Raw genomic sequence first — 15999 nt, forward strand, 5'->3', positions numbered from 1 at the left:
GGCCGTAGCACTGTCCATGAATCATAAAGTTGAATACAAACAAATCAAACCTCGTTACTGGCAAGTTGCCACCAAGATTCCCAATTATACAAATTTCCAAATCTGACAGCAAAAGTTACCCAGATCTAAAAGTTTCTTCTGATACACCTTTCATGGTTTTTTTGCAACCAAGTAAATCACCAATCACACTTGATAATTATATATCCAAATTTTATTTCAAGAAAGATTTGTCAATTCTTCGATCAGAAGTGTTGCGATCAAAATTTAAATGTTTTGTTTGTTTTCAAAGTTTGCATGAACAGGATCGTTTTAAACACATTCCAATTTCAAGAAACTGACGGAACATAATGCCGATTTCAGTAAATTTTTCAACTGAGGATAAGAGAACATGAATGCAGGATAAATGTTTTACTTGATCAGGAGTGCCTTTTGTCACTGGTAATGTGGCTACAAGGTACTCAATCTAATGCAATCCTCCATTCGGCTATGCATGATCAATTCAGGGGCTTCGAACTGTCTCATAATAGTACTGATTAACATCCTATCAGCATATTGCATGCACAAATTATTACAACCATGTACTAGATTCATGGTTACAAATTTTTTTCACTGAGGTATTCATTATTGTGCAGATCTACCTCTTATCCATAAATAGTAGATTAAAAGATGATAGAAGTTACTCAATGTTACAGATCAAACATAGTCAATAGGACGTGCCCAGTCTTTTCCAACAATCATTCCTCATAAACAATTCAAGACACCATTGCATCAGTTTCAGGGATTCTTCAACTATAAGATACAAGCGCACAAGCACATATTTATAAATAATAGGTCACCAGCGACAATTAATACTAACCCATTGCATATTTCTGAGTCCAGCTCCTTGCTGTTTGCTCGTACTTGGCTCTGTCTGTCTTATACATATGAGCAATTTCTGGCACCAGAGGGTCATCGGGATTTGGATCCGTCAAAAGGGAACATATTGAGAGCAGTACCTAGAAACCACAACAATCAATCGTCAGAGGAACAGATAGAACTTTAATTTCAAGAAACAGATATAACAAGTTGCAAAAGCTTACAAATATGGTTTGAGAAGCTACACTACATTGAGCTCTTGCAACTATTATGTAGCTTTCATAGCTTATTCCCTTCACTCGCCTACCTTTTTGAATATCTAATTCCACACCAGATGCACATGTTTTTCCTCCTCACGGCTAGAGACTGTAAAATCCTCCAGCATTTTAATTTTCATCAATTTCAAGTCAATGCTCAGGGCCACGGGCAGCAAGGAACAAGGGATGCACATGTTTTTCCTCCTCAAGGTTAAGAGACTTGGGTAAAAATCCTCGAACATTTTCAGTTTCATCATTTTTGTTCAATTCGAGCTCAGATTAGTGGCAAAATCTCTACAACCGTTTGACGGTCGGTGGTTAATTTATTTTCTTAATCAACAATTGTTTGCCTTGAGTCCATACCGAATGTTTTAATATAGAGTAGTTTTGCTCTGTTGATATATTTAATCTCATGTATACATTAAACATGCCAATTCTCACCAAAGAGACATCCATTAAACAAGAAATAGGTACACCAGTAACAGAGCTACCATGAAAATTGAAGGGGGCGGCATTGGTAAAATACCGCAATTCCTAAGACAACAGTGGCAGGAAAAATTAAAGCAACAATACATTACCTATATGCTACTTTATACTAGTATTATGTATGAGAATACAATACTACCATTAAGGGTGTAAATGAATCAAGCTCGAGCAGGAGCTAGACTAAAAAAGTACAATTTATAACTCTGGCTCAAGCGCAGCTTAAGTTCAAAAAATTTGTTCATGAGCATGTTTGCGAGCTCATATCACGCGTTTGGCTAGTAAGCAAGATCTCAATAACGTGTAAAATGTTAATGAACTTCGTACATAAAATTAAAAATAGAATTTTATCTAATAATAATATTATAAAAAATATTATTTTTAAATTCATATAAATAATTTTTACAACTTCATGACCAAATAAAGTTGGGAGCTTATGGAAACCTTAGCTTGATTGAGCTTAACGCAAGATGGGCTCGTCAGGCTGGTGAACCTGCTCAACTCATCTTACACCCCCAAAAACCACACACACCCCAATTTATACTGCAAATATAAACTAAAATACAATACTACTTAATAGTTGATACTACTAATATATACTACTACTATTTATACTATACACCACTATTCTATAATACTTCATTCTAATATATACAACAACAGATCCGTCGGATGGAGGTCAAGTGGTTGATATTATCCCTCCTGGACCAGAACTTCTTGTTTCAGAAGTTGAATCCATCAGATTTGATCAACCATTAACGAGTAATCCTAATGTGGGTGGATTTGGTCAGGGAGATGCAGAAATAGTACTTCAAGATCCATTACGTGTCCAAGGTCTTTTATTCTTCTTGGCATCTGTTATTTTGGCACAAATCTTTTTGGTTCTTAAAAAGAAACAGTTCGAGAAGGTTCAATTGGCCATAGAAAATTGCTATGCTTATGTATCCATCCTCCCTACATTTGCATGCATCACTAGAAAAACGAACAGTGAGCGGTAAAAGTGTTTCTTATATGACTTTAGAAGTAGAGAAAAATGGCGAGTCCTTGGAAGCTATGTACTGTGCTGACGAATTGATGGGGGAGGACTTATAGAAGAGATGCATGAAAAGATTCAGTCTGAAGTGCATTTTAAAGTGATTCTGGCTGCGAAATCGAAGATTATAGATTGCAGGAAATTAGGGAATCATTGGAAACAGAAAATTATCTACGGTAAGTGTTATACCTCATTCCAAAAAACAAATATGACGGCTAATACACCTGTAATCTACTCAGTCAAAGCCGCTGTTCATTTTGAGATATAAGTGTGAACTTGTCACAGATTAAATTACAAGAAAGCGCCCAAGCAATAATTAGTAATAACCTTGGAAATTGTCAAGGCAGGGCTCCACTGCTCCTTCAAGATGTCAAGGCAAATGCTACCATTGCTGTTAATGTTTGGATGAAAAACTTTTGTCCGGAATGCAACCTGCAAAAGTTTAATCACGAAACACACAATACAATTTCAACAATGTTAAAGAGAAGGAAAGAATTTGATCATAATAGTCTGCAAGAACCAAATTAAAGCTTATAGAAAATAGAATTTCAAGTTTTTCGATTTCTAATTAGTTTATTGACGCTTGTAAGGGAAATTGAAACCAAGTACCAGGTTTTTTCCACCAGATTCAGGTTAAAAATCGCAAGAAATTAGAAGTTTGACAAAATCAGTGCTGGAATGCTGTAGCTCATATCCATAGAAGTCACTTATTAAGAAACTGACTCAGTATGAAACTACAAATAAAGCTCTAAGAAGTTGCATTCGAAAAGAAAGAGAAAACAAAACCATTTCAACAGAAATCAAGATCACATACAATGAAGGACAAATGTGGAAAGACTAATATATTTTTATGACAACGAACCAGTAAATAAAGGGCCACAATTCACAAACATTATATTATGAAATCCATACCTTTGGAGGTTTGAATGGGTAATCAGGGGGAAAATGAATAGTGACTAAAAACACTCCGCCGGCATAGGGACTATCTTGTGGTCCCATTATTGTTGCTTGCCAGTGAAACATGTCCTCACCAACAGGTCCTGTTACAACAAAAGGTACATCACATTTTCATTCAAAACAAGGAAAAATGGTGAGAAAAAGGAATCCATTACTGATTGAGTAGAGTTCAAGTGTCAAAAACAACCAATGGATACTTGCATATTATGATTTAACTTCCTTTAAAATAACACTATAATCAATAGAAGTGTTTACACCAATCAGGACAAAAAGGAGGCAGGTCGCAACTTTGCAGTTGGCTTCAATGGATAAATGGCGCGTAAATGGGACGCAGACCACTAAAAATGTTCGAAGTTCTCAAGGTTTTTACATGATAAAGATATGCAGATGTAAAATAATGCATATATACTTGCAAATTTGCAATAGAATCTCTTCTAGCCAGTTACTTATGAGTTCCAGTATGTTGGCGAGAGAACAGAGTTAATACAAACAAGTAAATGGATTGAAGACAACTACCTATGGGCACATAGCAAATATGACGCACAAATTTTGATCACAGATACAATTCGTAGTTTCATATATAACACAAGAAAAAATTTGCACAAATACTATCGATTCATGACAAACATCAAATCTGTCAACGCTTAGCTCAAGCTGCAGATCATAAGTAGCCTCAAGGTGTATAATTCAAGAGGCTTTATGGACTTACAATCATTGCGAGAACATCACCGACTTTAAAAATTAACACAAAACTCACATAATATATTATTTTTTATTAATATTCTGCACTGTTCTACTAACATCAAAATGTGCATCAACAAAATTTCCACAACCAAGATAGCATTTACCAGCAGCAATTGATTATAACCATAAACTCACGCTGTTCCTCGAATAAATCGTTAATCAACAAGTTAATAACCAAACTATTATTTTTTTCTTGATCATATTCACTAACAAACTCCACCGAGGATCAATAACACCCCACCTCAAACTTTACAGCGAAAGTCACATTCCTACTCCTTAAAACAGTCAAAACAACAAAGGTATGTAAACCCACAAAAAATAAGCTAATCTGCACACGTAATAAATAACCATTATTCATGGCTAGGACAACATTTTTACCTGCAAACAGTAAAAACAACAGAACCACATCTACCTACACAGATTAAATGAATCAACACACGGATTAACGAAATTCAAAATATCCCATATAAAAAATATGAAAACGTCAAAAAAAAGTAAACGAAATATAGACACATCCAGACACGTTAAAAAAAAGTAACAGAAATGAAAAGGGTCAAAGATTTACCAGCGCTGCAAGAAGTAGGGGGATCTTTCTGCAAATCCTTGAGCTCCTTCAAGATCCGCTTCGAAGCCATCGACCCAAAACTTGTCCGATCTAATGTAAAATTTCACCAAGAAAAAAAGACCCCATAAATGTAAAACGTCGATAACCAAGAAAATTGTTGATTACATATGAAATATAAGGAGAACATATATTTTACATTACGAATACGTACTGATTAGAAGTGAAAATGGGAGGCGATTAAGCCTAGCTTTCCCTTGGTTTTCTCCTGGTTTCGCTGCAGCTACTGTTGTTTCTTGACGCAAATCAACGACTTAGGGCAGGCGTTTATTTATATATTATTATTATTATATATTATATATTATTTACTTTTTTATATTTAATTAATTAAATGTTTTCTTTAGGTTGAATCAATTGAAAGTAGATAACTAATTTAAAATTATTATCAATTTACAAAAGTGATTTGATTTAAAATAAAAGTTTTGTTTAGAATTTTTTTATATAAAATGTGGAATGATTTGATGAAGTTTTCAGTATGATAAAAAGGACAATTATGAAATTAAATATTTATATATATATATATAGATAATTTACCGTATATTTGTATTTAAGAATTTATTCGTATTGATTAATAAAACATATCTGATGTAATTTAGCTAAAAACTTTAAATAAATATTCATCGTATATATATATTATTTCATATATACCTAATTTGCATACCTTGATTATTTATTTATTCTACGCTTACTTGGGATTACAAAAAAAACTCTCATTAGATTGTCTCACAAGTCAATTTAATGAGATAAATATCTGATTTAGGTCACCTATGTTAAAAAAAATTATTTTTCTTATCAAAAATATTATTTTTTATTGTAAACATGGGTAGAATTGACCTGTTTAAAGAAAAAAATCTATAAGACCGTATCACAATAAACATATTCATTAATATCTAACAAAATCTATATGATTTGGTACATATTCCTCTCACTTCAATATAGGCGTTAATTCATTTAAATAACATCCTACAATCTCTCACGTGTGTTTTTCACAAGTAAAAAAACATATTGATACATGAATTATTTATAAATTGATATTATTACTAAATACTCATTTTATTTTAAGGTTATTTCAATGATTAAAATATAAAAATAAACTTATATTTATTTAAAGATCATATTATTATAAATAATTATCAAACTCTTCATATTAAATGGAATAATTATTAATATGTATAACATATATCAATTGATAAATTATATATTCAAATATTATACATCTTGAAAATATTTATTTCAAGGTTCTGAACTAAGTCTTAGTATTCAAGACTTATGATATAAGAATCAAATCTCTTGTATCAACACCTCAGTTCCTGTTTGAGACTATACGATAATTTGTTCAACTTGCAAACCAAGTTCTCTTTGTCTTTTTTAGCAAAATCTTATGGTTAGAGCATATAATTTTTTCTTCAAGATCTCCATGAAGAAATATTGTTTTCACGTCTGGCTGTTCTAGATGTAGGTCAAACACCGTACACAATGTCAACACTACTCTGATTGTTGTAAGTTGAACCACGAGAGAAAATATTTCATTGAAGTCACTGTATTCTTTCTGAACATACTTTTTTACCACCAATATAACACGATACATCTTCACTTGGTTATTGTCATCACGCTTGATCTTATAAATCAATCTGTTACCAATGGATTTCACCTCTCGTCGTAGTGTAACAAAATCTCAAGTTTTATTAATGTCTAATACATCCAATTCTTTTTGCATTGCTGTCATCCACAAGGATATATCCAAACTTTGAATAGCCTCATGGAAATTCAATAGCTCACTGTCATCTGATAATAGAAATATGCGATATTGTTTTTCAGTCACATAATATGAAGAACATCCTGGTGGTCTTCTGTCTCGAGTTGATTGTCATATCTTGTAAACCTCATACTCAGCATGTTCTTCATACTCTTGTACAGCTTCACATGAAATTTGAACTTCGTCTATCTTATTTTCCACCAGAAATATAGTAGTTTTTGAATTCAGTGTGCATTTGTCTCCTTTTACTTTATCTTTCTCGAAGATAACATCCCTGCTAATAACAAATTTGTAGACAATAGGATCTCACAAGCGAAACATCTTTACTCCATCAGCATAACCTAAGAATATACACTTTCTGGATTTCAAATCCAACTTCATTCTTTCTTGCTTATTGTACAGAACGTACACAGGACTTTTAAATGTATACAAATGTAAATAATCAACAGGCCTCTCAGATCACATTTTCGTCGTAGTCTTCAGATCAATCGCCACTGAAGGAGAATGATTGATTATACAAATAACGGACTGACCGTATCCGCCTAAAATGACTTTGCTAAATCCGCATTCCTAAAAAAAAGTTGATTCTCTATTTCAATTCCTCATAATGTAATCTGGATAAGTTCTGGATTTTTTCCTTTGTTACAAGAAATTGTATTAAACGACTCTAAGAGTAATATATTGTTCTTTCTTTCAATAAATAAATAAATATATATATTGATAAACGAAATTGTATTAAACGATTCTAAGAGTAATATATGTATATACATATACATACAATGATAAACGAGTTTTTTACATATATGAATATAATATAAGAACATATTTTAATTTTTAGTCTCAAGAAGAGAAGGAAAAATCGTGATTGTTCCAATTAATTTGATTATACAAATAAAAATTTATCAGTAGTTTTGGTAATCGTTGTCATTAAATTAGTGTTTCCCTAAAGGAAGATTATTGATTGTTGTCCAATTCATGTTTAGCTTTTTTTTCGTATCTCGATTATCATAACAAATCTCAATTTGAGTCCGTCTATATTACACTGAAAGTATTCTCTCACTATTACAATATCATTAGATCATATGGGTCCCTCATATTGTTATTGAAGCTGACAAATATGTTGATGATCTAAAGATTAACATTTGACCATATGAGATAAATAATTCAGATATAGCATATAATAACTTATCAATTTGTATTGTGCAATAAACATAAATATATTTTCTTTACAAAAGCGTACTTATAATTTGACTCAATTTTATTTAGAAATTAATTTTAAAATCTTGTTTGGCGGTAGTACTTTGAGAAAATATGTTAGAAGTATTGTATTAACACAAAAACTGATGTAAGAGTATTAACACAAAAACTGATGTAAGTCAGTTTCACGGATCAATTTTATTAGACATATATTTTATTTAAGTCACCTATAAAAAAAAATAATTCTTTACGTTATGTAAATTTTTATATATAAGATTTTGCCTTACACACCTTATTTTAATGGATCATACTGTATGAGATATTTTAAAATTAAATAACGAACAATGATACGATAAAAAAAAAAGTAATTTCTTCGAATGATAAAAATATTGATTTGAATTCACACACAACGTCGAATTGGAAAAGCTCGTGTGTACGGTTTGATAAATTAACAGCTAGAAATATTTATTTTTTAAAATATATTGTTTGATTATAAAAATTATTTAAAAAAACACTTTGAAAAATAAATTTTTAAAAAATAAGAATTCTAATCTTTTAGCTACTAATTCTATTTAAATTTTCTAACAAAAATATTTTTCAACATATCCTCAGCAAAAGCATTTTTTCCCAATAAAAATAATTTATTCAAACTAAACTTATTTAAATATTTTTTAAAAATACAAATCTTTTTTTTCAATAAAAGTAATTTATTCAATCTATATTTAAATATTTTTTTAAAATTGCAATTTCTATATCCAAACCCACTTCTTGAAAATTGGCATTTAAATATTTGCTTAAAATACTTGCAATCTTCTGGTATTTTGATTGATACGGCTCCACATACGGCAGTGCCATGCTCGATCAAATGATTACCCCATCGGACCCACATTGAGTCCTGTCTTTCTACCTTAAATTTATCAAAAAATACAAGATAAGTCGGACGGCTACATGATGGGAAAACAGAGGAAAAAAATAAATCAAAGCCGAGCGAACAAAGTCCGATGTTTAAGAGCTCTCACACAAAGACCGACAAATTAGACACTATCTCAATTCATCTTCGTTTAATTAAAATACATCCCAGTTAAGTCGTTTTTCCCTCCAATATACACCTGGTAGCATCCCAGCAAATCTGAACTTTAAAATGCTCTCCATCTTTGCTGAGATCAATGGTCAATCAATTAGATTTTGAGGTATTACAGTAATACTATTGTGTTCCATTACTATTGTTAAAAAGCAAATTTTGGACTTCGAATTATGCCAAAATAACGAAACGTTCGCAGCTACTCTCCGCGGTCAGATTGCGGCTACGGCATCAGTCCTGGGGCTTTTATCGAGAAGCTCATGAAGCTTAGCTCCAGTACTACTATTTTCATACACCTCACCTTCGTCAGAATTATTGTTAACTCTAGCAAGTAGGTTCACCGTGCCATCTGGTTTTGGCATAAAATCACCAATCTCGTGTATTGTTACGTCCTCTGTCTGCCCTAGTTGAACATCTTTTAATTTTTCCTGAGAATTTGAAATCGACCATCAGCAAGAAATGGAAATGCCTAAGGAAAAGAATTAAAAGGGTATTACAATTACCATTAACGTGGCGTTTTCAAGCTTCAGTTTCTCAGAGTTGTTGATTAATTTATTCATCTCCGATTTGAGAGTCATATTCTCAGAAGTCAGCGCTTGAACTTTAATTGTTAGTTCCTCGTGCTCAGCCTGGACAAATAAGATGTTAAAGCAAAAACCTGGAAATATGAACTACTAATTACTGATTATTATTATTACTAATTCTAAATGTGGAAGTTGACCTGTTTCCTTAGTCTTGATCTTCTAGCTGATTCTCTATTGGATTGTTTCCTCCTCTCCCGTTTCAGCTCTCGTTCATTCTGCAATAAAAAATTAAACTTGCTCATAGTATAGATCAACCTCAAAAGTCTACCATGACACAAGAGGGGACACAGATCTTCACATATCTGCTTTTATATAAATGATGGCATCTTTTTTTTAATTCCCTTATATATNTAATAAAAACTTTTCAGAAAACAAAAATAAGGAATGAACGGAGAAAGGAATCCTCACCCCAGTCGTAGCTTCATTACTTACGTTACTTCCATCACTGGCGCCTTCAGTCTCCACACTGTTCACAGGGAATATAATATTTGTTGTTTAAGTTGCATCAAAGCTATTTTGTAACACCATAAGGATAAAAGCCAAAATCCGGGCTAGATCCAATAAGGAGAAAAGGAGAGATCAGCCCGTGGAAAATTTGTTAAAATTTGAAGTCTAATATTTTTATAAAACTAAATAGAAGTGTAATATAATATTTGTTATAATTCCTAGGTCCCCCTCTGGTTGAGAGGCGTTCTCCACAAAAAATTCTACATTACTGATTTAGAAACTTAGAAGTGGAATTCATAGTCATTGATAGTTCTATAAACCTTTGTGTGACTTCATTGTCCGCTGCATCGTCAGCGCTGATGTCATTTCTCTTGCCTGTTGACATTGCAAGTCCATCAAATTCTTTCAACTTTTTCACAAATCTCCCATCAGAATTTCCGGGAGATTTGACTGGGGTCTCCATGCTCAAAGTAGTTCCAGCCTGCAAACCATATTGTACAAAACTACAATTCTTAGACATTTTATTTTGCTATTTTGTTTGGTCGTATCATAATTGAGCTTCAAAAATTTAAATGGAACACCAAAAACTGATAAAATGGCTGGCACAGGCGGTAACAGTTACAGAAGGTTTGGGGTGACAAATTACTTTATTCGTGGAGGTCACCAAAATCACACATACAATTTCCCATTGAGAGGGGGATCTTCCTCTAGTTGGAACTTGGAAGTGTCCCTGATCTCAAGAATCCAAGATTTTCAGTCCAATGTATATGAAACTTACTATATGGACTCCAGGATGTGCGTAGACGCCTCCATGAGCATAGAATGCAGCATATGGAGCCCCATAAGGAGGTATCATCGACTGAAAATAAAAGATTTAATCATATTTCATTGATTTCAGTCTACTAGTTCTTCAAAACTCAGAGAGACCCCCTCATCCCTAGACCGTGCAAATACCTGTGGTGGTCCCCACATATAAGGTGGAGGAGCATGAGAGGCAGCGACAGAGTTATGATATGGTGGTACAGCAAGTCGGGGGCCATAATAAGCCTGAAGATTAGCTCCACTAGTTAACATCAGCAAATTCTCAAACATGATCACAAGAATTTTATAATAATGTCAATTTATCCGATCACCTGCATAGCGGCCCAATCAGGATAGACATGAAAGCTATTCTGGTCCTGCAAAAGCAAGACATTGAAAACATACTAAGCGATAAACTTCAAATCGTTATGTTCAGTCATTAAGCAATAATTATACGCACCACAGCAGGTGATGATAATGCTTCAGTCTTGCAAGGCTTCTCTTCTTCACTGTTTCCCATGGTAGGTGCTACTAACAGACCGCGGACTAAATCAAAGTATCAAACAGCGAGGGAGGAACGCCTTTGAAAAGCCTGAACGGTAATAAATGTTTCCGCACTTTAATAATACCTTAAATTTCAAGTCTCCGGTAGCATGCATATAGTGCAAAGAATCATGAAGGCCAACATCCATTAAAAAAAATGCCCGGAAAGCTAAAACGTTGGATAATTTGTCTTAGATCTTGAATTATATATATGGTAATAAATCTTTACCAACAGCAAAATCAAATGAGATATATATATCATAAACTTAATAATATCAAATCTGGAGGCCACGAAGGGGTAAGAAAATTTGGTTTCTGATGAAATGCGATTTATCAAATAAATATCTACTACTAAAATTGAATAAAGGCATGTGAATGACATGAGAATAGTAAGATGAACAACAAATAAGCTACATCTGATCTGTCGTAATTACTGAAATTTCTAAACAATTTTCCCAGACGTTTTTCTTCGGAACTTGATGGAATCCAGCTGAATTATTCCAATTAAAAGAAAACAACTACAGAAGTTGTTTCATCATATTGCAACTCCAGATCCGTACGCGAAAAAGTACAAATGATTTGAGTATTGATAATTAAGTGCATTAGTTGGTGAAAATGCAGCCACCAAATGTAGTAAAGACGAAAAGACTCAACAGGGGCTTCCTTGTCCTTTCCCATCCCCACACGCTGTACGAAATTGACAAACAAACGGCCCTCTACTGAAAAACTGTAAAAGATTAACACCCTGAAATCTTCAAAACCAAACAAGCTATTCAACACAGAAATTCTCCACCTAAGAAGAAGCTAAATCATTCGCCTTTCTCATCAAAACTCCATAAAGATATCTCTGCCTACTCAAAAAGGACTAATTTCGAGAAACAAAAGTGAGATTTCATTCATACATTTAAGCTTCCTCTAATCCCCCAATTTCACAAAACTCGCAGTAAGCACTAAATTAACTGATCTCCGAACAATCTCCGTCTCAATTTTTTTTCTTTTAAAAAAAACAGAACAATTCATACACATCAAAGAAAAAAACATACTCCGAAGTTTAACCTCGATTAGCAAACAGCTGGAAAGCCAAATCATAAATTCCCACGGCTGCTAAACCGGGATGCACATTTTCTCTCTCTAAGTTGTGAATTTAACCTTTTGGGGGAAAGAAGAAGAAGAAGAGAAGCTGAAGAGAAGGAAAAAGGGCGCGCCAAGGCACACCGCCACGTCATCCAACACGTGTCGGCTGTCTCCTTGTATACATTGATGCATTGTCAAATGCTTTGCCATCAAATGTTGAAAATTGCATATAGAATACATAAGAAATCTGATTTTTTTTATTTTTTTTCATCATTAGACCTGATTAATATAAGTAAATAAACCTAATTAATTTAGGTAAATAAAATATTTCATTAATTATTATTGGGACATTTTATTAATTATCTTTAAAGAACAGGTATATTGTGAGACGATCTCAAGAATCTTTATTTGTGAGACGGGTCAATCCTACCGATATTCACAACAAAAAGTAATACTCTTAGCATAAAAAGTAATATTTTTCATGGATGACCCAAATAAGATATCAGTCTCACAAAATACGATCAGTGAGACCGTCTCACACAAGTTTTTGTCATATTTAAAATCTTTATTGTGTTGATCAAATGATAATTATAAGATATTAACAAATGTGTGTATAAAATAATTACTATATGAATCATTATCATGATCATTAACAGATCGAGTTGACTCATAAAATTTTGTTATAATTTTATATTTAATATGTAATTTGAAGAGATAATATGTGAATTTTAAATTGAATATATGTTATAATTATAAATAAATATTATTACCATAAAAACTAATTAATATATCACTTCAACATTTATATATAACTAGTGCATCGACGCATGCAATACAAATTTTTTTATAATTCATTTAGTTTAAATTTAAATGAGGATCAAAATAATATTATAAGAAATAGTGAGGGACTGTAATGCAATTTTGATATACGAATTAAAAAATAAATAGAAAAAAGAAAGAAATAAAAAAAGACTTAAGTAGAAATTGAACATACAACTTAATGCATAAAAAACAAAAACTTTATCCACTGAACTACATAAGACTTACATTAAAATCTTAATATTTTATTAATACATATAATTTTTAAAATATATCATGATACTAAAAATTAGTTACTCTCAAATTTAATAATATAATATGAAAATATTGATATAATATAAATAATGCAAAAGTATCTGAAAAATCAGGTGCCAAAAACTACCGTGCACGTTACTTTGAATAATTATAGATAAATTTATATAAGAAAATAGGGAGGTGGTTGGTGAGTTGGCACGAATAGATGGTGGAGCCTGAATAATATTTATTCCAACGTCATCATCTACCGACCACGTGTTCGCATCTCGCTCGATCTACTCGGGGCACCGTTGGCCAGATATAGCACCGCGCATGTGACTGACGTGTCCATTTTTAGGAATAATTATATTATTACTCGATTAATGTAAGTAGAAAATTAATTGGATTTGATGGAGCCTTTGGAATCCGGACTGGGCCCCGGAATTCAGCTCTTCTTGCTTCGTAGACGGTAGTAACGGAATTTTTCCAAGGAGTTGACGGGAAGAGGTGCAAGTCTTTGGTCAGTGAGATGATCATGTTACGATGGCATATACCATGTGATCGAGTGACATTGACATGCAAACTGACTGTGAAAATTTGATAGAAATAAATATTTTAGATAACGTGATTAATTATATAGTGTAGATTGTGTGTGTTAAAAACCGATGATGAGCTTATTTCCACCGTATAATTAATAAATAACTATCATTGTTGTCTCAAATATAATTGTAAACGAATTGATCTTGTTCATGAAAACTGGGATGTATCCCCTTAAGATTTCGTTCATGGTTATTTCGACCGTAGAATTAATAAATAATTACCATTGTTGTCTTAAATATAATTGTAAACGAATCGATCTTGTTCATGAAAACTGGGATGTATCTCCGTAAGATTTTGCTCATAACCATGAGTGGGACTTTCTTTTAGAAAGAATGTGTGGTAAGTAAAAGAAGCCGTTGCTCTTTAGCTTTTTTAGGCTATTTCATCCGAACTGTCTATTCTTGGAGTGCGGCCGTTCTATTCATAACCACGATTGGAATTCGATTGTCCAAATCGCGTGTGTTTAGCCAAAATACAGTGTATTGATAGAATCAAAAAAGCCCCGAGCATATTCGATTGATGTTTGATTTTATTCACATTATCGAACTCGAACTTTTCTGAACATTTTTTCGAGAGGAATTCGAGTCAAAATTATTTTGTTCGATAGTTCGCGAGCTGCTTACAAGCCTTAATAGTTTAAAAATATAGTATAATTATATATTAAATATATATACATTTCAAGCATTTCAGACGTTTCGAGTTTTTGAACCTTCACTCTCGAACCTTACTATATAAATAATAATTCGAAAAGGTCACGAATAGGATCGAAGATTTCGAGCCAAACTAGCCGAAAAATTGAAAAATTTCGAATCGAACTCGAACTCGAATATACTCAAGTCAACCCGAACGTGAACATCAATGGATAAGTCCAAATTATTAATTTATTATGAGGAATCTATCAAAATTTAATAGTTTAAATGAGTTCTCCGCGTGACTTTAAATATTCTCACCAGAAATTATGTACTATATAACCAAATACTACACACCACTCGAGTTACACATTTTAAATCTCAATCTTCCACACACGAAATCAGCCATATGTGCATAAATCAATATGTTATTTTCAAAGTCCGAACAATTTTTTAATTGATTATATATATTTTTTTATTTCGAAAAAATAAAATATTTATTATTATTTTTTTTATTACAACTCACGCGAGGAGGAGGATCAAACCCAGAAAAACCGACTATTCCGACAGGAGTGAGGCCACTGGACTACAAACCCGATGTCAAATAAAATATTTATTTAAGTGAACTGTATAAATAAAAAGTACATAAATGTGACAAGGGATAGGTTCATCACTAATTCAATATTTGAAACACTTTAATGAAAAGGAGTACGTGTCAGTCACGAGCCTCCCACCGCACCAAATCTATTTCTAACAAATTAATTCTCAGGTCCCCACATTTTGACTCTGCGTCTAAAGGCTTGTTTGGTTGGTGGAATTGAAACTAATAGGAAAACATGAGTATTAATTGATGAATTTGATCGCGAGGTAATGATTTGAAGTATATGAATTGCGGGTATTAATGGCGGAAAACAATAAAAATTTCACATTAAATTGATGAATTTGGTCGCGAGTGATTAGAGAAAATATTTTAGAGAATATTTAAGGCTATGTTTGGTAGCTATGATAAGGAAAAGATTATTTAATAATCATCACTTATCTCGCGTTTCGTTCATTTTTTATTTTGTATGCAGGCCCTTGATTATAATTGAAAGCCCTCATTATTCATGTTATTTGTGTGATTAAATATCCCTACTCAAAGATGTGATAATGCATAATTCTTAAATAGTGATCATGATAAGATTGTATATTGACCATAATATCCTTGAATTGTCTTCTTCAATATAATATAAAAATTAAAATTAATGAAAATTTAATAATTAATATAATATTTAAATTTTTAT

General features: G+C 32.4%; 2 protein-coding genes across 3 annotated transcripts; both read right to left on the reverse strand.

The window, feature by feature from the left end:
• Positions 1 to 641: 641 nt before the first annotated feature.
• Positions 642 to 5234, reverse strand: LOC140985071 (ubiquitin-conjugating enzyme E2 28-like). Of its 2 annotated transcripts, none has more exons than XM_073452814.1 (5): positions 5106 to 5234; positions 4895 to 4984; positions 3541 to 3668; positions 2956 to 3060; positions 642 to 995 (listed from the first exon to the last, which is right to left on the reverse strand). In XM_073452814.1, the coding sequence occupies exons 2-5, from the start codon at positions 4962 to 4964 to the stop codon at positions 852 to 854; spliced, it is 447 nt and encodes a 148-aa protein (XP_073308915.1). In that variant the 5' UTR covers positions 4965 to 4984; positions 5106 to 5234; the 3' UTR covers positions 642 to 851. The 2 variants fall into 2 exon arrangements, with proteins under 2 accessions (XP_073308915.1, XP_073308916.1); XM_073452815.1 differs by having other exon boundaries at positions 4895 to 4974; positions 5091 to 5195.
• A 3626-nt stretch (positions 5235 to 8860) lies between these two features.
• Positions 8861 to 12591, reverse strand: LOC140983938 (common plant regulatory factor 1-like). Its single transcript, XM_073451091.1, has 10 exons — positions 12417 to 12591; positions 11278 to 11409; positions 11150 to 11194; positions 10971 to 11063; positions 10795 to 10875; positions 10337 to 10497; positions 9927 to 10035; positions 9707 to 9871; positions 9489 to 9614; positions 8861 to 9413 (listed from the first exon to the last, which is right to left on the reverse strand). The coding sequence occupies exons 2-10, from the start codon at positions 11335 to 11337 to the stop codon at positions 9198 to 9200; spliced, it is 1056 nt and encodes a 351-aa protein (XP_073307192.1). The 5' UTR covers positions 11338 to 11409; positions 12417 to 12591; the 3' UTR covers positions 8861 to 9197.
• Between the last annotated feature and the right edge of the window lie 3408 nt (positions 12592 to 15999).

Source organism: Primulina huaijiensis, chromosome 9, assembly GCF_012295235.1.
Source record: "Primulina huaijiensis isolate GDHJ02 chromosome 9, ASM1229523v2, whole genome shotgun sequence".
Classification (NCBI taxonomy): domain Eukaryota; kingdom Viridiplantae; phylum Streptophyta; class Magnoliopsida; order Lamiales; family Gesneriaceae; genus Primulina; species Primulina huaijiensis.

Bases quoted from the DNA above. Each gene is read 5' to 3' on its own strand.
- LOC140985071 (XM_073452814.1), bottom strand. From the start codon at position 4,964: ATGGCTTCGAAGCGGATCTTGAAGGAGCTCAAGGATTTGCAGAAAGAT. The intron at 3,669-4,894 runs GTAAATCTTTGA...TTGTTGTAACAG, and splicing joins CCCTACTTCTTGCAGCGCTG to GACCTGTTGGTGAGGACATG. The intron at 3,061-3,540 runs GTATGGATTTCA...AAACTTTTGCAG, and splicing joins ACCCATTCAAACCTCCAAAG to GTTGCATTCCGGACAAAAGT.
- LOC140983938 (XM_073451091.1), bottom strand. From the start codon at position 11,337: ATGGGAAACAGTGAAGAAGAGAAGCCTTGCAAGACTGAAGCATTATCA. The intron at 11,195-11,277 runs GTGCGTATAATT...TTGCTTTTGCAG, and splicing joins CATTATCATCACCTGCTGTG to GACCAGAATAGCTTTCATGT. The intron at 10,876-10,970 runs GTATTTGCACGG...TTTTATTTTCAG, and splicing joins ATATGTGGGGACCACCACAG to TCGATGATACCTCCTTATGG.